Here is a 26606-nt window from a genome sequence, read left to right as displayed (position 1 = left end):
TCCCACTCATAGTATCTTTTATAAACATTTCCCCACAGGACAGCACATCCAACGGCCTTTGATATGCTTTGAATAACCCATCCAGACGATGTGTCCACTGTGCGGATTCGATCCTGCGTCCAGATCACCCCAGTCGAGACCCCTAGCGATTGAGCTAGACCCCGCCCCTTCCATGTATGCTGTCCTCATTGCATGATGATATGAAAAGTGTTCTGCAACCGTTCGAGGCAATTTATTTTACGATAGCCGAATCGATTTATCATACATAATTTGTGACACGTTCTATTCTTGTAAAGGCATTATTTCGTTATAAAATAATTGATTGCACGCTCAGCGAAGAGGACCGCAAGTTACGCGACAGGCATCCAGTTGGATCTTTGGAAGCTGTTGTGATAACGAATGAATTTTTAAGATGTTATTGACTAGCATAAAATGTTAGTGGCTGTATATTAAATGTGTTGATGATCGTTCTAATATTTGTACTAGGTAAATTTCATTTTATTTCCTAAAATATAGTTTTTTCGTACGTACGAAATTATTTGAAGACAAAATTCAGTTTGGGCTTCTTAGAAATATTAAGACGACCAGAAACACATTGAATATACAGACACTGATATTCTAAACAAGGAAATATATTTAATATGTAAGTTTAATCGTAGGAATATTTTATTAGTCGGAAACATCTTACAATAGAGCAAAGTCAGGAATGCCCCTTTGACGACACCCAACACAAAAAATACATTGGGTATCAAACTATGGTAAATGCAAACAAATACAGTGATGATCAACCTCAATATAAAAATTCAACAAAGAAATAAAAACAGTGTAAAGAACTGTGCAAAAAATACAAATATAGAAAAAGTTAAAATTAAAATTTAGAATAAAAGTCAATATCTCGAAGAAATTGTAATATAAGTTGTGGATGGAATCAAAATGATTACATCACATTTCTTTGTCCTAATATATTTTTTCTAGTTTCCTTCAGATGCTTACACTCCACCAAAATGTTGCGTACCGTCAAGACAAATGAATGGGTTAAGTATGTATGACACAAGATTATTTCATCTTTCCTGCACTGCCTATTGGACGACGGCCACTGTTCCAAGACTGGCTTGATGGCATGCAGCTTTTTCGCAACCGCACCGTTCCAATCATGTTGCCAAGTTGAAAAGATATATTGGTTGATACTATTTTTAAAATCAGTATAAAGTACACCAACTCTGGCATGAGATAAATCCAAAGCAGACTTGGCAGCTGAATCTGCCTTTTCATTTCCCCCTGATGCCAACATGGCTGGGCACACAACAGACTGCTGTGATATATACAATGTGTACTTATTCAAGATTAAAAGATCCCTTGCTGTATTAGGAACAATGTAGGGGGTTTCCTGTGATGTCTGTTTATCAGTTACCAAATGGTTAACGTCCAGTAGCCGATGATTAATTAATCAAAGTTCTTTAGTGCTGTCGTTAAAGGGACATTCCCGAATTTGCTGCACTGTAAGATGTTTCCGACTAATAAAATAGTTCTACGATTAAACTTACATATTAAATATATTTTCTTGTTTAGAGTATCAGTGTCTGTATATTCAATGTGTTTCTGGTCGTCTTAATATTTGTAAGAAGCCCAAACTGGATTTTGTCTTCAAATAATTTCGTACGTACCAAAAAATATTTTTTAGAAAATAAAATGGAAATTAACCTAGTACAAATATTAGAACGATCAGAAACACGTTTAATATACAGCCACTAATATTCTAAACAAGAAAATATATTTAATATGTAAGTTTAATCGTAGAAATATTTTATTAGTCGATAACATCTTAAAACATTGCAGCAAACTCGGGAATGTCCCTTTAAGAATTTAAAAAATAGCTGTATGAATAATAAATGTGCTACTCACATTTTCTCGATCGTGATTTTTTCGAAGACTTAAATATTGTATAGATAGATAGATAGATAGATAGATGGATGGATGGAGACACACATACACATACATACATACAGACAGAGAGAGAGACAGAGACAGACAGACAGAGAGACAGAGAGACAGACAGACAGAGACAGACAGACAGAAACAGAGACATAGACATACATACAGATAGATAGATAGATAGATGCCATAAATAAATTGTAGTCCTTCAACTTATATAAGGACGGAAAGCCTAATTTGCCGAGTATACCTTTCATGTTTGTTTTTGCTACAGCTTCGTTAAAGGGACATTCCCGAATTTGCTGCATTTTAAGATGTTTCTCTTAAAGGGACATTCCCGAGTTTGCTGCAAACTCGGGGATGTCCCTTCAAACTTTACAAACTTATTTAATTATTTAGCTCAGTTGGTTGAGCACTCGCCTGAGGTGCTTGTGTCGCAGTATCAAACCACCTCGGAAGATCCATTCAAGTGATTAACTTTTTTCTCGTTCCAACCAGTGCACCACAACTGTTGAAATGACGTGGTATGTGCTTTCCTGTCTGTGGAAAAGATCCCTTGCTGCATCAGGAAAAATGTAGCGGGTTTCCTCTGATGACTACGAGTCATAATTACCAAATGTGTGACATCCAATAGCTGACCGGCCTCGGTGACGTAGTGGTTAGGCCATCAGTCTACAGGCTGGTAGGTACTGGGTTCGGATCCCAGTCGAGGCATGGGATTTTTAATCCAGATACCGACTCCAAACCCTGAGTGAGTGCTCCGCAAAGCTCAATGAGTAGGTGTAAACCACTTGCACCGACCAGTGATCCATAACTGGTTCAACAAAGGCCATGGTTTGTGCTATCCTGTCTGTGGGAAGCACAAATAAAAGATCCCTTGCTGCTAATCGGAAAGAGTAGTCCATGTAGTGGCGACAGCGGGTTTCATCTCAAAATTTGTGTGGTCCTTAACCATATGTCTGACGCCATATAATCGTAAATAAAATGTGTTGAGTGCGTCGTTAAATAAAACATTTCTTTCTTTCTTTCTTTCTTTTCAATAGCTGATGATTAATTAACCCAAACGTTTGCCTTTATCATAGTTTGACACCCAATAACCGATGTATTTGTTGTGCTGGGGTGTCGTTAAACATTTATTCATGCATTCATTTAATTAATCCATAGTGGTTGTCTCTACAAGTCATAAGTACCAAATGTTTGACATCCAATAGCCAATGATTAACTAATCAGTATGCTCTAGTGGTGTCGTTAAAGGTTTTATTCAAAATTATATCGTTCAGGAGGGAAATAATGAAAGAGTTATTTATATTTTATGTTAGAAAACTTAGATGTTTATGGGAGCGAAGACAAGAGATCACTTTTACTTGTTTTCTCAATGATAATTGTACTTGAAATTTCCATTCACCGGTTAAAAAAGTCATGTGCTACATGTTTATAGACGTTAACATTGTCAACATTTTTGACTGTGAAAAAAAAGAGAAGGTTTAACCAACAACCGAGAGGACTTGACGTCACGTGATACTTTTGGTTCTAACAGGAATCAATTAAGACAGGTCACGTTCTTGTTAAGCTTTTAAAAAAAATACATTCAAGGGCAGAATTAAAAACGGTTTGTCGTTGGTGTATATTATAAATGGATTCAAATGTATTATATGGGGTAAAAACAGTGGGCCGAATTTGCAAAGACGGTTTATGTCTTACACGCGTGTAACTACACACATTTACAATACTTAAACACCTGTTTATGTCTTACATGCGTGTGACCACACACATTTGCAATGCTTAAACACCTGTTTATGTCTTACATGCGTGTGACCACACACATTTACAATGCTTAAACACCTGTTTATGTCTGACATGCGTGTGACCACACACATTTACAATGCTTAAACACCTGTTTATGTCTCACACGCGTGTGACCACACACATTTACAATGCTTAAACACCTGTTTATGTCTCACACGCGTGTGACCACACACATCTACAATGCTTAAACACCTGTTTATGTCTCACACGCGTGTGACCACACACATTTACAATGCTTAAACACCTGTTTATGTCTCACACGCGTGTGACTACACACATTTACAATGCTTAAACACCTGTTTATGTCTCACACGCGTGCGACCACACACATTTACAATGCTTAAACACCTGTTTATGTCTCACACGCGTGCGACCACTCACATCTACAATGCTTAAACACCTGTTTATGTCTCACACGCGTGCGACCACACACATTTACAATGCTTAAACACCTGTTTATGTCTCACACGCGTGTGACCACACACATTTACAATGCTTTAACACCTGTTTATGTCTCACACGCGTGTGACTACACACATTTACAATGCTTTAACACCTGTTTGCGTGTGACTACACACATTTACAATGCTTTAACACCTGTTTATGTCTTACACGCGTGTAACTAAACACATTTACAATGCTTTAACACCTGTTTATGTCTTACAACATACATTTACAATGCTTTAACACCTGTTTATGTCTTACATGCGTGTGACTACATACATTTACAATGCTTTAACACCTGTTTATGTCTTACACGCGTGCAACTACACACATTTGCAATGCTTTAACACCTGTTTATGTCTTACATGCGTGTGACTACATACATTTACAATGCTTTAACACCTGTTTATGTCTTACACGCGTGTGATTACACACATTTACAATGCTTTAACACCTGTTTATGTCTTACACGCGTGTGACTACACACATTTACAATACTTTAACACCTGTTTATGTCTTACACGCGTGTGACTACACACATTTACAATGCTTTAACACCTGTTTATGTCTTACACGCGTGTACCTACACACATTTACAATGCTTTAACACCTGTTTATGTCTTACAACATACATTTACAATGCTTTAACACCTGTTTATGTCTTACATGCGTGTGACTACATACATTTACAATTCTTTAACATCTGTTTATGTCTTACAACACACATTTACAATGCTTTAGCACCTGTTTATGTCTTACACGCCTGTGACTACACACATTTACAATACTTTAACACCTGTTTATGTCTTACACGCGTGTAACTACATTCATTTACAATGCCTTAACACCTGTTTATGTCTTACAACATACATTTGCAATGCTTTAACACCTGTTTATGTCTTACATGCGTGTGACTACATACATTTACAATGCTTTAACACCTGTTTATGTCTTACACACGTGTGACTACACACATTTACAATGCTTTAACACCTGTTTATGTCTTACACGCGTGTGACTACACACATTTACAATACTTTAACACCTGTTTATGTCTTACACGCGTGTGACTACACACATTTACAATGCTTTAACACCTGTTTATGTCTTACACGCGTGTAACTACACACATTTACAATACTTTAACACCTGTTTATGTCTTACAACATACATTTACAATGCTTTAACACCTGTTTATGTCTTACAACACACATTTACAATGCTTTAACACCTGTTTATGTCTTACATGCGTGTGACTACATACATTTACAATGCTTTAACATCTGTTTATGTCTTACACGCGTGTGACTACACACATTTACAATGCTTTAACACCTGTTTATGTCTTACATGCGTCTGACTACATACATTTACAATGCTTTAACACCTGTTTATGTCTTACAACATACATTTACAATGCTTTAACACCTGTTTATGTCTTACAACACACATTTACAATGCTTTAACACCTGTTTATGTCTTACATGCGTGTGACTACATACATTTACAATGCTTTAACATCTGTTTATGTCTTACACGCGTGTGACTACACACATTTACAATGCTTTAACACCTGTTTATGTCTTACATGCGTCTGACTACATACATTTACAATGCTTTAACACCTGTTTATGTCTTACAACACACATTTGCAATGCTTTAACACCTGTTTATGTCTTACATGCGTGTGACTACATACATTTACAATGCTTTAACACCTGTTTATGTCTTACACGCGTGTGACTACACACATTTACAATGCTTTAACACCTGTTTATGTCTCACACGCGTGTGACCACACACATTTACAATGCTTAAACACCTGTTTATGTCTTACACGCGTGTGACTACACACATTTACAATGCTTTAACACCTGTTTATGTCTTACACGCGTGTACCTACACACATTTACAATGCTTTAACACCTGTTTATGTCTTACAACATACATTTACAATGCTTTAACACCTGTTTATGTCTTACATGCGTGTGACTACATACATTTACAATTCTTTAACATCTGTTTATGTCTTACACGCGTGTGACTACACACATTTACAATGCTTTAACACCTGTTTATGTCTTACACGCGTGTAACTACATACATTTACAATGCTTTAACACCTGTTTATGTCTTACAACATACATTTACAATGCTTTAACACCTGTTTATGTCTTACACGCGTATGACTACGCACATTTACAATGCTTTAACACCTGTTTATGTCTTACACGCGTGCAACTACACACATTTGCAATGCTTTAACACCTGTTTATGTCTTACATGCGTGTGACTACATACATTTACAATGCTTTAACACCTGTTTATGTCTTACACGCGTGTGATTACACACATTTACAATGCTTTAACACCTGTTTATGTCTTACACGCGTGTGACTACACACATTTACAATACTTTAACACCTGTTTATGTCTTACACGCGTGTGACTACACACATTTACAATGCTTTAACACCTGTTTATGTCTTACACGCGTGTACCTACACACATTTACAATGCTTTAACACCTGTTTATGTCTTACAACATACATTTACAATGCTTTAGCACCTGTTTATGTCTTACATGCGTGTGACTACATACATTTACAATTCTTTAACATCTGTTTATGTCTTACAACACACATTTACAATGCTTTAGCACCTGTTTATGTCTTACACGCCTGTGACTACACACATTTACAATACTTTAACACCTGTTTATGTCTTACACGCGTGTAACTACATTCATTTACAATGCCTTAACACCTGTTTATGTCTTACAACATACATTTGCAATGCTTTAACACCTGTTTATGTCTTACATGCGTGTGACTACATACATTTACAATGCTTTAACACCTGTTTATGTCTTACACACGTGTGACTACACACATTTACAATGCTTTAACACCTGTTTATGTCTTACACGCGTGTGACTACACACATTTACAATACTTTAACACCTGTTTATGTCTTACACGCGTGTGACTACACACATTTACAATGCTTTAACACCTGTTTATGTCTTACACGCGTGTAACTACACACATTTACAATGCTTTAACACCTTTTTATGTCTTACAACATACATTTACAATGCTTTAACACCTGTTTATGTCTTACAACACACATTTACAATGCTTTAACACCTGTTTATGTCTTACATGCGTGTGACTACATACATTTACAATGCTTTAACATCTGTTTATGTCTTACACGCGTGTGACTACACACATTTACAATGCTTTAACACCTGTTTATGTCTTACACGCGTGTAACTACATACATTTACAATGCTTTAACACCTGTTTATGTCTTACAACATACATTTACAATGCTTTAACACCTGTTTATGTCTTACATGCGTCTGACTACATACATTTACAATGCTTTAACACCTGTTTATGTCTTACACGCGTGTGACTACGCACATTTACAATGCTTTAACACCTGTTTATGTCTTACACGCGTGCAACTACACACATTTGCAATGCTTTAACACCTGTTTATGTCTTACATGCGTGTGACTACATACATTTACAATGCTTTAACACCTGTTTATGTCTTACACGCGTGTGACTACACACATTTACAATGCTTTAACACCTGTTTATGTCTCACACGCGTGTGACCACACACATTTACAATGCTTAAACACCTGTTTATGTCTTACACGCGTGTGACTACACACATTTACAATGCTTTAACACCTGTTTATGTCTTACACGCGTGTACCTACACACATTTACAATGCTTTAACACCTGTTTATGTCTTACAACATACATTTACAATGCTTTAACACCTGTTTATGTCTTACATGCGTGTGACTACATACATTTACAATTCTTTAACATCTGTTTATGTCTTACACGCGTGTGACTACACACATTTACAATGCTTTAACACCTGTTTATGTCTTACACGCGTGTAACTACATACATTTACAATGCTTTAACACCTGTTTATGTCTTACAACATACATTTACAATGCTTTAACACCTGTTTATGTCTTACATGCGTGTGACTACATACATTTACAATGCTTTAACACCTGTTTACGTCTTACACGCGTGTGACTACACACATTTACAATGCTTTAACACCTGTTTACGTCTTACACGCGTGTGACTACACACATTTACAATGCTTTAACACCTGTTTGTCTTACACGCGTGTAACTACACACATTTACAATGCTTTAACACCTGTTTGTCTTACACGCGTGTAACTACACACATTTACAATGCTTTAACACCTGTTTATGTCTTACACGCGTGTAACTACACACATTCTACATACATTTACAATGCTTTAACACCTGTTTATTTCTTACATGCGTGTAACTACACACATTTACAATGCTTAAACACCTGCGTTTAAGATAAACAGGATTCGTAAATTTGGCCCAATGTGTATAATTCTGTTGCATTTACAAAAATCATTAATATAAGTTAAGAATAATATAGGATATAAGATAGAACCCTGGCACACGAACAGGACATTAGTACTTCAATACATATTTGTTGTCTGTGGTAAAACTTCGAACTTACTTAGATGTTTTCCAAATCTCCTAGAGATTATAGTTTAATTGCCATTCTGTTATGCCATAACATGTTTAAAGAAAGTAGTGTTTTATTTAACGACGCACTCAACACATTTTATTTACGGTTATATGGCGTCAGACATATGGCCAAGGACCACAGAGTTTGAGAGGAAACCCGCTGTCGCCATTACATGGGCTACTCTTCCGATTAGCAGCAAGGGATCTTTTATTTGCGCTTCCCACAGGCAGGATAGCACAAACCATGGCCTTTGTTGAACCAGTTATGGATCACTGGTCGGTGCAAGTGGTTTACACCTACCCATTGAGCCTTGCGGAGCACTCACTCAGGGTTTGGAGTCGGTATCTGGCATGTTTAAAGAGTTGTAGAACACAACTCCTAACTTGACAAAATAAAACTGTACACTTGACGAAACTGACAAACAGACAAGACAGACAAGACAGACAGACAAATTCTTTATTTACGTCTCACCTTGTGTACAGATTAAAATAAAAACAAGAGTTCAACACCAATAATACAGCAATAAAAGTGCACACGCCATTCCATGGAGTTATGAGAGACTTTAAAACATGGTTGACTGTAGAGTTTCACTGCATAAATTCCGATTGCAGTAGGGTTGGAAACTCATAACAGTCCGCCTAAGTGATGTATTTTGTTTATTTATCAGCGAGTTGTTATTGGCAGCATTATAGAAAAAATGGACACTAAGCTTAGTTAATCTACAAACCTGTAACACACTTGGATAAAGTTACAACAGAGTCTGATACGTTAGAATCGGAAAATATCCTTAAAAACTAAAACTCGAATCAATAACTGCTACTTCTCAGACGAACGTGCGTTTTTAATATATTATATATATATATATATATATATATATATATATATATATATATATATATATATATATATATATATATATATATATATAATATTTAAATGCATTTTGTGGTAATAGAAACAACAGGATGACCAGAAACATTTCGGTTCTACGATAATGGATAATGTAAACAATAAAATATAAGTAATGTTTGATATCAGTGATCCTAAACGGCTCTAATAGTGAAACATATGCTGTAGTGTTTAAAAACTAGGGTATGTCCCTTTAAGATTATGTTACATGTTTTTATTTTGCAGGTCGAGATCTCAATACGATAACAGTGAATGGCAATTTCGTTGACGCCCTGGTGAGTTTACATCTCAAATTCATTCATTCATTCATTCACTCATTCATATGTTAAAGTGTGTCAAAGTACTTGGTATGTGCTATTCCATGGAAATACTGTTGGCTATTGTAGCTCTTTTTTGTCATCGACGTACACAGTCATTACCTATGATTTTTTGGCATAAATTATCTTCTCCTTTTTTCAAATCGATTTCGTTTCTCATCTTTTAAAATGCATTTTTTTTTTGTGAAAAGAAAAAACTAAGTACCCCAGGAACTAAGATTTACGATTTTAACCTTCACGTCTGTGTTTTATTATGCCAAAACGCAATACAGCTATTTTATTATTAATTCAGTTTATTGTACTTTGTATTTTTTAAAGGTACGATATCGATTTCACATATTATTACTTGTACTAGAATAAAACAAATAAAAATGCAGTTTTTGTTTCGCCCTTACTAAGTTGAAGGGCGAGATAAAGGTTATACTTTTCCGACAACGACGTTAGTAGTGACAGTTTGAGCTTGTTCGTTTAACTCAAACGTTAAGTTTTACAGGATCAGAAATTACTGGAGTCATTACACAAACATCACTACAATGATTAAAACGAAATAACTGAAAATACTGAATTTATTATTCAGCAGAACTTAATGGAATTAGTAGATAGAAATACTGGAGTTAGTAAACAGAAATTGATGAAATTGTTAAACAAATCATTTTAAAGAGGAATTCTTTGGAATTATTAAACAGAAACTAGAACATTATTAAGCACACATCACTGGAATTATTAAGCAGAGGTTTATAATAATTTGTGATATAATGTCTGATAGATATATACATAGGACAAACACTTATAAAATGGAATTTATATTCGATTATATTATATGTATTAATTTTCCTTTTGTAATTCCGGTGATTTCTGTTTAATAATTAATATTAAAATAGAACGTTTCAATCAATTTTTTAACAGGACAAACACTTATAAAATGGAATTCATCTTTAATTATATTACATGTATTAATTTTCCTTTTGTAATTCCGGTGATTTCTGTTTAATAATTAATATTAAAATAGAACGTTTCAATCAATTTTTTAACAGGACAAACACTTATAAAATGGAATTCATCTTCAATTATATTACATGTATTAATTTTCCTTTTGTAATTCCGGTGATTTCTGTTTAATAATTTATATTAAAATAGAATGAATGAATGAATAAATAAATGAATGTTTAACGACACCCCAGCACGAAAAATACATCGGCTATTGGGTATCAAACTATGGTAATGCAAACAAATAAAGTGATGATCAACATCAATATAAAAATTCAAGATTTAACTAAAAACAGTGTAAAGAACTGTGCAAAAATACAAATATCACAGATAGATACTGACTTTTACTCAAAATTTCAATTGCGCTGTATTGGCCATTCTCAAAGAGAATGTTACACCCCAGCACCACGGTGAGGATTAAAATAGAAAATTTCAATCAATTTTTAAATAGAATCTCCAAAATTAAAAATGTCGAAGGTCTTGAGAATGAAAGGCCTAGGCAATAGAATCAAATACTTTCTCGAAATCAAGTACTATAGAAGGCCTGGAATGTTATTCTTTTCTGTATAATGAAATAAGTCGTAGAGATTTATAATATTTTCATTGATGTATCTGCCAGATATAAAGCCCATTTGGTCTTCATTTATTAAGCAAGGTAAAACAGTTTCAGTTCTATTAGCTATGCAACCTGATGCAATTTTATATGAGACATTTTGCAAAGATATAGGTCTCCATTTTTAAAAAATATTGTTTATTTGTTTCCTTTTTAGGAATACATGTTATAACACCTTCTTTTTCGGTTAATGAGAGTTCACCTATATGATAGCTATAATTTATTGCTCTAGTAAGACACCTACCTATATCTGTCCAAATTTATTTAAATAATTCTGCTGTGAACTCATCAGATTCTGACCCCGGCCTTTTATTATTTGTCATATTTTCTAAGCAAGATAGTATTTCATCTTCTTTAAAGAAACCTTCCAGGTTATTCTTGTGTTGTTTAGTTAAGTTTCGGTATATGTGAAAAGTTAATATTTCTTCTAAATTAACATCATTAATAGGTCTGGATTTATACAGATTTTCATAAAATAGCTTTACTTTCTTCACAATTTCAGTTTCAGTTTCAGTTAATAGACCATTTGATTTGAATACATTTGGGATAGCTTTGCTTATATAGTTACAATTTTCCATATTACAAAAATATTTAGTCGGTTTTTCTCCTTCATCTATCCATTTACTACGAGATCTTATTATTTGCGCCTGTAGCTTTTTGTCTCTAATCGTTCTAAGTTCAGTACGTTTTTCTTCTAAAGTAGTTTTGTCTATATTATGATCTTTTTCTAATTTTGTTATTTCTTTTATTGGTTCGCTTTCTGTTTATCTGTTAGCTTTTTCATATAGCTAGAGTAAGAAATAGTTTTGCTTCGTATTTCCATAAGTAGCACTTCCCAAAAAGTTTATCATTAATAAACCTGGCAAGTCGGTGTAAGTTGTGTTAGCGTTTTGATCTGTTCTTGTTTCTGTATATTGTGTTTTAACATTTTCTATTACTTGTTTCTGTTAATTATTTCAGTGATTTCTCTTTAATAATTCTGTTGATTTCTTTACTAATTCAGGTGATTACAATTTAATTATTCCAGTGATGTATGTTTAATAATTCTGTTGATTTCTGTTTAATAATTCTGTTGATTTCTGTTTAATAATTCTTTTAATTTCTGTTTAATAATTCTGTCGATTTCTGTTCAATAATTCTATTGATTTCTGTTTAATAATTCTGCTGATTTCACTTAATAATTCCGATGATTTCTGTTTAATAATTCTGGAGATGTCTGTTTAATAATTCTGTTGATTTTTGTTTAATAATTCTATTGATTTCTGTTTAATAATTCTGTTAATTTCTGTTTAATAAATCTGTTGATTTCTATTTAATAATTATGTCGATTTCTGTTTAATAATTCTGTTAATTTCTGTTTAATAATCTGTATATTTTTGTTTAATAATCTGTTGATTTCTGTTTAATGATCTATTGGTTTCTGTTTAATAATTCTGTTGATTTTTGTTTAATAATTCTGTTGATTTCTGTTTAATTATCTGTTGATTTCTGTTTAATAATCTGTTGATTTCTGTTTAATTATTATGTTGATTTTTGTTTAATAATTCTGTTGATTTCACTTTAATAATTCTGTTGATTTCTGTTTAATAATCTGTTGATTTCTGTTTAATTATTCTGTTGATTTATGTTCAATAATTCTGTTGATTTCACTGTAATAATTCTGTTGATTTCACTGTAATAATTCTGTTGATTTCTGCTTAATAATTCTATATATTTATGTTTAATAATTCCGTTGCATTCTGTTTAATACTTCCTGTGATTTCTCTTTAATTATTTCAGTGATTTCTCTTTAATTATTCCAGTGATTTCTTTTTAATTATTGCGGTAATTTCTCTTAAATAATTCTGTTTATTTCTGTTTAATAATCTGTTTATTTCTGTTTAATAATCTATTGGTTTCTGTTTAATAATTCTGTTGATTTTTGTTTAATTATTCTGTTGATTTCTGTTTAATTATTTGTTGATTTCTGTTTAATAATCTGTTGATTTCTGTTTAATAATCTATTGATTTCTGTTTGTTTATTTCAGGAATTTCTCTTTAATAATTTTATTGTTTAAAAAAAAATTCTCTTTAATTATTCCAGTGATTTATTTTTAATAATTCTGTTAATTTATCTTTTATTGTTATGTTAATTTTTAAAAATACTTCCTGTGTTTTCTCTTTAATAATTACTGTGATTTCTCTTTAATAATTGTAGAATCAGTTTGACGAGACGGGGGCGACGTTTGACTTCGAAATCAACGGACACAAGGGCCGGATAAAGTCGTTTGCTGTTGTCAGGACGGGCCTTTCGTTCGTGCTCACAATTGACGGGCAGGAAGTACCGATGACGTCAGAGCCAGAATTTGCAATCTGAAGGGACATATTTACATCTTTCTCACTTAAAATGTAACACTTATACTGAACACTCTTGGTACATTTGCAACACTATAAACTATAAACTAATATTTAAACATCAATCATATATATATATATATGCTGGGTACTGTGGACTATGAATGGTCGTTCTATACTTTGCAATCGTTGGTTGAATTCCTTGTACCCTCGCTTGGTACAATGTGCAATGAAATGCTGGATTCAAATGTGAAATTATGAAATCATCGCAAGAGATGCTATAGCACACATCCCTTCATTTTGAAGTGATTCATTAGGTGTAGAACGGCCTATAACAATATACACACGCCGGGGCAGGTAATGTATTGACAAAAACCAACACCATGAAGCATGGGTATTCAATTTTAACAATGTAAATATCATATAAGGCAAGTAATAAAATGGTGGGGTTTCTTTTTAATGTGTAAGCAATTGCTTTATTACTACTATGATATGACATTTACATTTCCGACACACACACACATTACACACAACATATTTTTATAATTATTTTAAACATAACAAACACATATTTGTATCATTATTTTAAACATTATACACAATACATATTTTTATCATTATTTTAAAGGTACTTGGCCCTCAGGACAACGATAATTATTTCTATAAAGTAGTTACCCGTCCTTCCTTAAAGTACCTTACCCTAGTTTCATCATGCGAAAACGGACACTAAATTTGGTTAATAACGTGTAACACATTTGAATAAAGTTCCAGATGAGTTAAACAAGAATCGTTGACGTTGAAACGGGGAAATCCCCTTAAATAAACGTTACATTTAAAAAGTACGTGCTTTTTTTAAATATGACAATAGATTTAGTGTATTAAAAATACTCACAAATGCTTTGGATGTACGGGAATAGATAATCTAAACAATAAAACCTATGTAATGTCCGATTTCAATTATAAAAAACGATTCTAATAGTGAAAAATACGCTGTAGTGTTTAAAACTAGGGTCCGTCACTTTAATATATATTATCATCAATTTCTTCGGGAGAAAACTCTTCTTTTTAAGGGCGAAATATCCTTCACCTTTGTTATTCATGTGTTATAGTAATAAAAACAGCAAATAATTTAATATGAACTCGAACAAATTAACACATTCAGACGTCGTTGTGTTAATATTTCTTTGAGTTTTAAAACTGTATCTTCAAGTTTTACTTTTAGGCCCAGAATACGCATTACTGTTTTTCACTTCACCATCCAAATCACATTGTACTTAGTTCATTACAAATGATATATTTTCGTAATGCCTATCCTAAATATGGTAACCCCACCTCCCAATCAGATTATAATGAATTTATTGCAAATGCTATATTTACGTACATGCCTATCCTAAATATGGTAGGCAATATATTTACACAAACAGAACTAAAATGTCCTTTACTTTTTTTTTTTTTTTTTTTTTATTGGCCCAAAAATATCGATAATGTCCGTCCTTAACTTTATGCGGATTTACACTTTTTTTTAACCTCTATTGCTCCCGAGAGTCTTGTGATGGTAATGTTTAATGCAAAGCTTTCTGTGATGTTAATTTCATGTGTAATGTTCAAGATGAATGGAACGTAGAACACGTTTTTAATTGTTAGTAGGTAGCAAACAGTATAGCTCTGTGTTGCTCTATTTTTGCATAGCTTCTTATATTTGTAGACATGGTTGTACCTAGCGGTGGATTGGGGTGGGATGTGTGTTAGAAGGGAGTGGTTTGGAGAGAAGTGCCTTATTTCTAAAGAAGTGCCGTTTTCAAAGACCAACATCTCTCCTATTATTTTAGTTATTTCAATAAATGTTTTATACGTACACCCAAATAAGGTTCAAGCAGGCTGTCCTGGGCACAGACATACCTCGAATATACAGAGATAAAACATTAAGGGGACACCTGCAATGTTAGACCTCATTTTATTCATTATTTGCCTCGTAATGTCTGTATAAAATATAAAGAAAAACAGAACAAGTTTGTTTTGTTTAACGACACCACTAGAGCACATTGATTAATTAATCACCGGCTATTGGATGTCAAACATTTGGAAATTCCGACATATGATATAGTCTTAGAGAGAAAATCTGTTACATTTTTTCCTAATGCAGCAAGGGATCTTTTATATGCACTTTCCCACAGACAGGAAAACGCATACCACGGCCCTTAATCAGTTGTGGTGCACTGGTTGGAGCGGGAAAGTACAAAGATGTAAATTGGGAATGAATGTCTGTAAATTGACATTAAATGCCAACAAAAAGTTTTTTGACACAAAATTATTTTATTATCTATACACTTATGAATATATAATGAGCTATTTTTGGATGGGATGTATTATCTATACACTTATGAATATATAATGAGCTATTTTTGGATGGGATGTATTATCTATACACTTATGAATATATAATGAGCTGTTTTTGGATAGGATGTTAAGTTTGCCATGATAATATCTTTGTTTAATTTCGTTCTTCTTCTTTCTTTTTCTATTTAAAATTGTAAATTCCATTTAACTTATTATTCCACCATTCCCCTGTCTTGGACACGTTCGCCGGGACACTTAATAAATTTGTCCAAACAGACGTGCTTGAACCTTCGGTGCATGCAATTATGTGTTAAATGGTTGACTGATTTAACAATCGTATTGATATCAGTGTCCCTCGTGACGTCATAAGTTAAATGAGTTCCAACCAGTTCTACCTAGGTACGACCATAGTTACTTATAAATTATATATATATATATATATATATATATATATATATATATATATATATATATATATATATATATATATATATATATATATATATAATGTTTTATATACTATATATTGTGTGTGTGCTTTTTGTTTCGTGTTTTTATGTGCATATCGTGGTTGTTGTTTTGATAATCGATGTAGACAGTTTATGTATTTTATTCTTTCGTACCGGACGAATATGACACAAAATGGTCATAGACTATGTAAATTATTACAGTATGTGTATCGAGATATGAGTGAAGTGGGTAATGTGCCGATTAGCTGAGATCCTTAACACGAAGGGTGTCACGATACATCGATGCATCACTATACTATTGCTGACGGTACGATACACCATGCCCTTGCTTGTATATCGATTCAAATCTTAACCATGTATCGATTCCTGTATCGATACAGCAATTCGTAGTGAGAGGTACTTATTGACAAGTTATTTCGTTCAAGAAATGTTTTTTTAATAAAGCGGACAGAGAATGTATCTGCTTATTTCAATAACTATACGATGTGGTATTTCTATCTGCTTATTTCAATAACTATACGATGTGGTATTTCTATCTGCTTATTTCAATAACTATACGATGTGGTATTTCTATCTGCTTATTTCAATAAGTATGCGATGTGGTATTTCTATCTGCTTATTTTAATAAGTATGCGATGTGGCATTTCTACATTAAAACCGTGTTTAATCAGTGTTTTACTTTTATCTTGTTTATTTCTTATTTTAAAAACATTTCACCTAAATATAAACTTCTTGTTTTACTGGGAAAACATTGTGAATCGGGTATCGTGATACGTGTCGTATCCTGGGTTGTGTATCGTAATATGTATCGCATCGCGGGTTATGTATTGTGATACGTATCGTATCGTGGGTTGTGTATCGTGATACGTATCATATCGTGGGTTATGTATCATGATACGTATCGTATCGTGGGTTATGTATCATGATACGTATCGTATCGTAGGCTATGTATCATGATACGTATCATATCGTGGGTTATGTATCATGATACGTATGGTATCGTAGGCTATGTATCATGATACGTATCGTATCGCTGGTTATGTATCGTGATACGTATTGTATCGCGGGTTATGTATCATGATACGTATCGTATCGTGGGTTATGTATCGTGATACGTATCGTATCGTGTGTTATGTATCATGATACATATCGTATCGCGGGTTATGTATCGTGATCCGTATCGTATCGTATCGTGTGGTAGGAGTATCGTGACACCCCTACGTATCACACACACACACACACACACACACACACACACACACACTGTCGTTGACCACTATTTTCCCACCTTTGATCACACAAAATCGAACTAAGAAGCAGCGCCATATTTGTGAAATATTAGATTTGATTATACAAAGCTCTAACTATCCTAGAATTTGACCCCGGGAAGACCCCTTTCCGGTTTTCTGGCATAATTTGTTTCTTCCGATAATGCGTACTAAGACAAGAAAAAAAAAGTTTAGCGATTTGATAAATGTGCACAGATAAAATAAAACTCGTGACTTTCACAGGGAAAGCAGACTCTTTGTTTTAATTAATACATCATTTGTCAAGTATCAAGGGGTTGTCAGTCCAAAATGAAACACGCAGCTAACACGTCACTGACTGTAACTTGTATTTTAAAGTACAATGCTGTAGGACTACGTTGCTAAACGTTTGTCTTAGAATATTTGAGAAATAACGTCACTGCATTTTACAACTGAAATAGTATACATATCTCTTAACACGACTTCGTTCCTACAGGAATTATTAACAAAATCACTTTCGTGAATTATGGACCCCTCCTTAGATAAATCCTGTGTACAGGCCCGGGGTAATTTAAGTCAACCGATTGTCGCTAACGCCTGCTAGACTGGTTTATACGCTTCACGTTAAACCAAATAGCCACATCGGGAATCAGTCAAATAGTTCGCAAACGTTAGCGAAACGTTCGCTGGCTGAACTCAGGCCTGATGTAACACAAATAAAACAGCACACACACATGAATCTCAGTATCTTTAGTTTGGTGTTGTTTTATAATATTATATAGAGCGTTACTTTTCTGTGTTTTGTGTGTATAGGAATGTTGAGTGAAAATGGAAGTATTTTGTGTTCTGTCGAATATGTATATTAAAGCACCACAAGGTACTTGAAAAACGTGCTTGAAGAATTCTGACTTTTAAGGACTGACTCTTGGTATACACGATGTCCAGTATGACTGGCTCGACTTTACCCGTGTGTGTGTGTGCTGTGTAACACTTTACAGCAGGAATTACAATCATTAAAAAATAAATGGCATTCTTTTGTAAAATTATTTTATTATATAGCACGTTTCCGTGATTTGTTGTAGTTTTAAGCAGAGCAATTGAAAACAGGCCTTGTGCTTGTAAACCTTTCAAAGGCCTAGACGTTAATGTCATGACAACGCCGTACAAATTGTATGCCTGTGACGTCATTAGAGATTGAGTCTGCGCTCTGAAAGTTGTATACGCTGGGGCCCAGGCCTGGCCCCGTGCTTATAAACATTAAAGTCTAGACTTTAATAAAGTCCAGACTTTAACGTCATGGCAACGCCATTCAAATAGCATTACGTTAAAGTCTGGACTTTATTAAAGTCTAGACTTTAAGTTTTATAAGCACGGGCCCTGGTGCTTATGAAACCTTTAGAGTCAATAACTAGAAATAATGTTCCACAGTGATTTATCGACCTTCAAGGAAATTGTCAAAATCGAGAATGACATCCCACGCACGTGTACGGGCCAACTGCGCGATACACGTGCAAACTATGGAATGTGTTTCCATGTGTTGATAAACAGACCTGAACGTTCTTTACTAGGATGTCTGTGGTCAGAACGTATGTTCGGTCTAATAGTTGATATTAACATTAATATTTTAGGTTCCCTACTATATATATATTAAATCTGCTTTTTTGTTAGTATGTGCCTTACTCTGTTAGGGGAGCAGATTTAGCGTTTCATACTGGGATGGGTGGCATATATTTAACACCCCAAGTCCACCTTAAAATCCCCCAGCATCTACCAAAAATATAAGCTGTGGACAAACCTAACACATATACAAACTACAACTTAATCAGGGTCAGTAAGAATCGATTTATAGATGTGTTGTTAACTTTAATTCCGTCCATATCCTTATTGCACCGTCTATATTTTTAAAATTATAATGATTCACTTGTTTTTCCATCACGTGATGTTTTCTTTACTTAGTATTTATGTCTGTATATACTGTCGTCAGCGTATATCTTGCTATTAAAATATTAGATTTAAATTTAATGTTGTTATTCTTTACACCTTTTCCCCAGAAAATGAGGATATGTTTTAAGAAGCTACTCTAACAAAGTGGTTTGTGTAATAATTATAGCCGGAGTGCTCTGACGGCAAGATACCAAGACGGACATTTAGACAGTCATGACACTGTCATTACGACCGGTGTAACGTGGTTTTTGACACCCATAGAATGCTGACCCCCGGTCACTTTTCTATATAGAATATTGACTCCTTTGCCGTAGAAAAATTACTTTTACAGTAGAATTATGACAAAGAAAGCTACAGAAAGTATTGGCGCATAAAGATGCTACATACTGTTGGTAGTGAGAAAATGAAGCATTTGTAAACATCAACCCATTGGGCTATTTATCGTTCCAGCCAGTGCTCCACAACTGGTGTAACAACGGCCGCGGTATGTACTATCCTGTCTGTTGGATGGTGCATATAAAATATCCCTTGCTGCTAATCGAAAAGTGTCAACAGCTGGTTTCCTCTCTCAATATCTGTGTGGCCCTTAGCAATATGTCTGACGTCATATAACCGTAAATAAAATGTGTTGAATGCGTCGTTAAATAAAACATTTCCTTCCTTCCTTGTAAACATCACTTCCACAAATAGCTATTCCATGTGGAGTAAAGCTAACTCCCTCTGAAATCAAGCAAATGATTCGATTCAGATATTTAACCACGATGCGCTGACTTGGTGTTCAATGTGTAGTTTTCTTTGTGTAGGCTATGCGCATTGCTAGGACACCTATCATTGGGTGATGTATTTTCAAAATCGAATACGTTTTGAGGCAACAATCCTTTTGCTGACATTTGTATCCTATGTTTGGATACAGTTAAAGGAACATTCCTGAGTTTGCTGCAGTTTTTAAGATGTTATCGACTAACAGAGACTTTTTAACGATTGTAATTACATATCAAATATTTTTTTCTGCATAAAATATAAATAGTTGTATATTTAACGTGTTTCTGATTGTTCTAATATTTGTTCTAGGTTAAATTTCATTTTATTTCCTAAAATATGTTTTGTCGTACGTACGAAATTATTGGAAGACAAAATCCAGTTTGGGCTTCTTACAAATATTAAGAAGACCAGAAACACATTGAATATACAGACACTGATATTCTAAACAAGAACATATATTTAATATGTAAGTTTAATCGTAGAAATATTTTACTGGTCGGAAACATCTTGCAATGCAGCAAACTCAGGGATGTCCCTTTAATAGTAGGCCATGGACTACATATGGTCTTGTGTACTCCACTCCACACACACACACACACACACACACACACACACACGCGCGCGCGCGCGCACACACACACACACACACACGCACATGCACGCACCACGCACGCACGCACGCACACGCACACTACATTAATTTTTTTGAAGCCCTAATAACTCTTGAAGTTGAAACTCACTGGTTACAGGGAAAAAATTATGGATTCACTACTCATTCCAATTTTGTCACCAGTGTTTTAGGGACACTACCCTAAACATATTTGTTTCGTTGACGTTAGGCCAAAGTCGATATCCTCTAATTTTTGTTCACCAAAATACCCACACATACGTCAGCATAAGTATTACAGTGAAACTCCGCTATCGGCGTGATTTATTAATTTCATTTCAACTTATTTTCGTGCTTACATTCAATTAAGATTCAAGCACGCTGTCCTGGGCACATACATCAGCTATATGGGCTGTCTGTCCAGGACAGTGGTTTAAATTCTTAGTTGGTTAGTGGTTAGTGAGAGAGAAGAGGGTGTAGTAGTCTTACACCTACCCATTTAGCCCTTAAGGGTTGGAGCCGGTACCGGGCTGCGAACCCTGTACCTACCAGCCTGTAGTGCGATGGCTTAACCACTGCGCCACCGAGGCCGGTGTGTTTTTTTAAAACTGGTATTAATAGATTAAAAATATTCAGAATGATGACTGTTGGTAAATACTGATTGTGCATTTTACGTCCCACCCTCCTTCCCAAATATCCTCAGCAATGTTTCAACTGATATGATAAAATAAATAGGTGATGACGTTGTATTGACATTTGCATTGACATTTGCATTGATCTGCACGAATAACCAAGTGCCAAGCCTCTTAATTATTACAAAATAGATATTAATAACTGTTTGGATAAATAACACCCTCCCGACGTCATAGGGTTCCCAAAGGTAATAAAAACGCGTGACCTTTGGGTCACGTTCCCATGATTTTACAAATTAACAATGACGTGCTAATTTGCAGTCCAATTGTTTGCTGGTACCAAAATACCCCTGTCTTGTCAGCTAAATAAACATAAGTCTATTGTTTGGGAAACGTATTAATTTTAACACCATGGCGCAAACAATTAGACAATATTTTAATACATTATTTATTGTTTGTCGCTTGTGTTACATAACAGGTCAATTCTGCGGTCGCGTTTTTTGAGTAAAAATAAAAATGCACTGAAAACGACTATTGGGTTTGACTTTACTGGTCGTAATCCGGAGAAGCGGGATGGTCTTAATACCGGTATATTTTTACTATAAAATAAAAATGAAATATTTCGGTATTTGAAATATTGGTCTTTGTAACGGGGTGGTCGTTTCTCGGAGTTTCACTCTGCATATCATGCATAAACTATTCCAATTTTTATAATGTTTTCTTTTTCACAAGAGGTAGGCTTTTAAATCCCAATCAATTGTCAAGTTTAAATACCCCCCCAAAAAACAACAACAAAAAAACAAACAACAACAACCCAAAAACAACAACAAACCCCCCCCCCCCACACACACACAAAAAACACACAAAAAACACACCCAACCCAAACAAACACCCACCCCCCCCCCCCCCCCCCAACCTCTTGTTATTTCGTGAATGTCTCAAAATATATAATGGGTGTAAAATTATAACCAGTCCGAGCTCCTAGTTGTATGCAAAGTACTTTTCAGCCTGGAGGAACAATGTGTGTCTGTGCATGGTTGAGGAGCGCAATGATCAAACGTACAAGAGGGAGGTTGAAGAGGGTGGTGGTGGCAACAAATCCAAGATTTTGTATGTACGTACTTCATGTACTAGTATGGCCTCTAATCAAGACCTGCCATCAAGGTAGACAATCCCACTTGTTTAAATCATTTTCTAACTCATATGTTGATTTCCCGTACCGGCGTCGTTGACGCAGTGGGTAAGCCATCGGACTACAGGCTGGTAGGTACAGGGTTTGCAGCCTGGTATCAGCTCAAACCCAGAACGAGCTCTTAAGGGCTCAGTGGGTAAGTTCAAGGCCACTACACCCTCTTCTTTCCCACTAACCAACTAACAACTAACCCACTGTCCTGGACAGACAACCCAGATAGCTGAGGTGTGTGCCCAGCTCAGCGTGCTTGAACCTTAATTGGATATAAGCACGAAAATAAGTTGCACTGAATAATTTACCGTATTGGCAAGAAAAAGGGTGTGTATACATTTTTGGAGCCTCATCTAACAACCACTTGCCTGTAAAATCAGTCATGTTCTTTCATGTATTATATTTCTTACACACCCGTTGGTGAGAACACCATGCGTTATTTTTGATAACACAGTCATAGTTATTAACACACGTATGAGTGTTAACAATTTCAAGACATACGACTGGCTGCTTCTAGGTGATGACCAGGTCACCACTGCCATAAATACAAAACTACACGATGGAAATCGATTAGACTGTGACGTATAGTTAACCTGACAATCATGGGTCTGTGACACCTAAGTCAGCTACAAGTGCAATGGCTGTAAATAACTGTTAGTCGAAAAAGATGTTAAAATTTGCTAAGAAATAGAATAATACATTCGTGTCCGTTAGATACCATTTATCTCACAACTCGTTTTAAAACGTATTAAAGGGACACACCCTAGTTACGTTTATTTGTTAACCATTACGGCGTTGTTTTTCGCTATTAAACCCCATTTTTCACAAATAAAATTGCACGTTACTTACATTTTATTATTTAGAATACACATTTCCATTCACCTGAAGTGCTTTTTGGTAATCCTGATGTTTGTAAAACCACGAAATGCATTTTTTTGCATTTTTTCACAAAACGTGTTGTCGAGAAAAAACCGTTAAGCAAGCGAGGTCCAATCTATTTTTAATGTCACAGACGTTGGTATATTACGTGACCGTTATCATTTTGGTTGGTTTGTTTTCTCGTGCACGGTTCGCGCAATCAACATCCGATTTGTTTTTGTTCATTTGTGAGATTTTTCTTCACATTTCGTGAACATTTTCAGTAACAATAAAGTTCAGACAAGTAAGTGTCTCAATACAAAACGTTACAAGCCCTTAAAACCAATAATTTTGCTAAGTCTTACGATATCTGGAGAGGTGATACAACCAGGACAGAACAGTTGGAACATGTCCAGGAGAGGTGAAACGAACGCACCCCAAGTCTGTGAAATTTGTCGTGACGTAGGCATTGTTGTGCTTCTACCGGTGACATCAGAATACTAACTTTCAAAATTATTTCAAGCAATTGGGACATGGGGATTCCCATGGTATTTATCGATATAAAACCTGCTTTTTCACTCCATTTGATAAAAACGTGATCTAAGTGTGTTACAGGTTTGTAGATTAACTAAATTATAATTTATTTTCGCTGGATGGAACTAGGGTGTGCGGCTTTAAACTCACTCTCGCTTGTTAGATACATTTTAAAACAACTCGTTGTGAGATGAATGATATCTGACGCCCACTCATGTATTAGTCTCTATATGCATCTATTTTGAACTGTATATAGTCACTTGATCATAGAGGCCACCGTTAAAGGGACATTCCTGAGTTTACTGCAATTTTTAAGATGTTATCGACTAACAGAGACTTTTAACGACTGTAATTGCATATCAAATATACTTTTCTGCATAAAACATTAGTGCCTATATATTAAATATGTTTCTGATCGTTCTAATATTTGTACTAGGATAAATTTCATTTTATTTCCAAAAATATAATAAACTGATATTCTAAAGAAGAAAATATATTTAATATGTAAGTTTAATCGTAGAAATATTTTACCTTAAACACAAACTGAAATCCCTACGAGAAGGTTTTCTGTGGTTTTAAGAGGGAGTCATTATTCAACAGGGGTCAGTTTGCAAGTGTGGGGAGTCGTAGTACTACGGTGTATTTTTTTTAGCACTCCACACCGGTTAAATACATAGGTGCTGTGTGTAGCGTGTGGGCGCTACAGTGCTGTCGGATTTCTTCCTGTAGTGTGTGTATTAATGATTAATATGTCAAATGTTTGTTATCAGCGAACTCGAAAATGATCGATGTAAAGGTATTTAACGTCAAACATAGGGTTGTTGTGGTATTAGAGCGGGAATCTTTGACTACCGTATGGTAGGCACATACTGAACAGTTTTAATATAGAATTTTCTCTGACCGTGAGGGGAGCATTATAACTGTCCAAATGTCTGCCTTGCCCTCTTAAAGGGACATTCCTGAGTTGGCTGCATTGTAAGATGTTTCCGACTAATAAAATATTTCTACGATTAAACTTACATATTGAATATATTTTCTTGTTTAGAATATCAGTGTCTGTATATTGAATGTGTTTCTGGTCATCTTAATATTTGTAAGAAGCCCAAATTGGATTTTGTCTTCAAATAATTTCGTACGTACGAAACAATATATTTTAGAAACTAAAGTAAAATATAACCTAGTACAAATATTAGAACGACCAGAAACAGGTTTAATATACAGCCACTAATATTTTAAACAGAAACATATATTTGACATATAATTACAATCGTTAAAACGTCTCTGTTAGTCGATAACATCTTAAAAATTGAAGCAAACTCGGGAATGTCCCTTTAAGGTCAGAGTACTCTGGATGATATAATTGGTGTTATTGAAAAGTTGTTGAAGATCCATTCTCAAAGTTGAAAGTGTCATTATTGCTATTTTGTTATATTTAATCGCGATAAAGGAAAGGAAATATTTTATTTAACGACCCACTCAACACATTTTATTTTACGGTTATATGGCGTCAGACATATGGTTAATGACCACATATATTGAGAGAGGAAACCCGCTGTCGTCACTTCATGTGTATACTCTTTTCAATTAGCAGCAAGTAATCTTTTATATGCACCATCCCACAGACAGGGTAGTACACACCACGGCCTTTGATATACCAGTCGTGGTGCACTGGCTGGAACAATAGGCCTACCGACCGCGCATTAAGCGAGAGTTTTACCAGTGGGCTACGTCTCGTTCTCACCTAATGACGACTGCTAACGTAATGACGACTGCTAACGTAATGACGACTGACTGCTAACGTAATGACGACTTCTAACGTAATGACGACTGACTGCTAACGTAATGACGACTGACTGCTAACGTAATGACGACTGCTAACGTAATGACGACTGACTGCTAACGTAATGACGACTGACTGCTAACGTCATGACGACTGCTAATGTAATGACGACTGACTGCTAACGTAATGACGACTGCTAACGTAATGACGACTTACTGCTAACGTAATGACGACTGCTAACGTAATGACTGCTAACGTAATGACGACTGGTAACGTAATGACGACTGGTAACGTTTGTGCTGTTCTGTTGCAATATGTTCTACAAGTGTTGAGTGGATATATTAACA

The 26606-nt window shown here is 34.8% G+C and overlaps 1 protein-coding gene across 1 annotated transcript in view; it reads left to right on the top strand.

Annotated features, from left to right (window-relative positions):
- LOC121368232 overlaps positions 1-15980 on the top strand; it is a 60047-nt gene extending 44067 nt beyond the window's left edge. Inside the window, exons 3-4 of the mRNA XM_041492873.1 lie at positions 9880-9929; positions 13769-15980. Coding sequence (XP_041348807.1) covers positions 9880-9929; positions 13769-13927 — 209 coding nt within the window. The 3' untranslated portion in view covers positions 13928-15980. The remainder of the gene's footprint in view (positions 1-9879; positions 9930-13768) is intronic.
- The last annotated feature ends 10626 nt before the right edge of the window (positions 15981-26606 follow it).

This window comes from Gigantopelta aegis, chromosome 1, assembly GCF_016097555.1.
Source record: "Gigantopelta aegis isolate Gae_Host chromosome 1, Gae_host_genome, whole genome shotgun sequence".
In the NCBI taxonomy this organism is placed as follows: domain Eukaryota; kingdom Metazoa; phylum Mollusca; class Gastropoda; order Neomphalida; family Peltospiridae; genus Gigantopelta; species Gigantopelta aegis.
The sequence above is the reverse complement of the archived record's forward strand: the minus strand, read 5'-3'. Positions and strand labels throughout refer to the sequence as shown.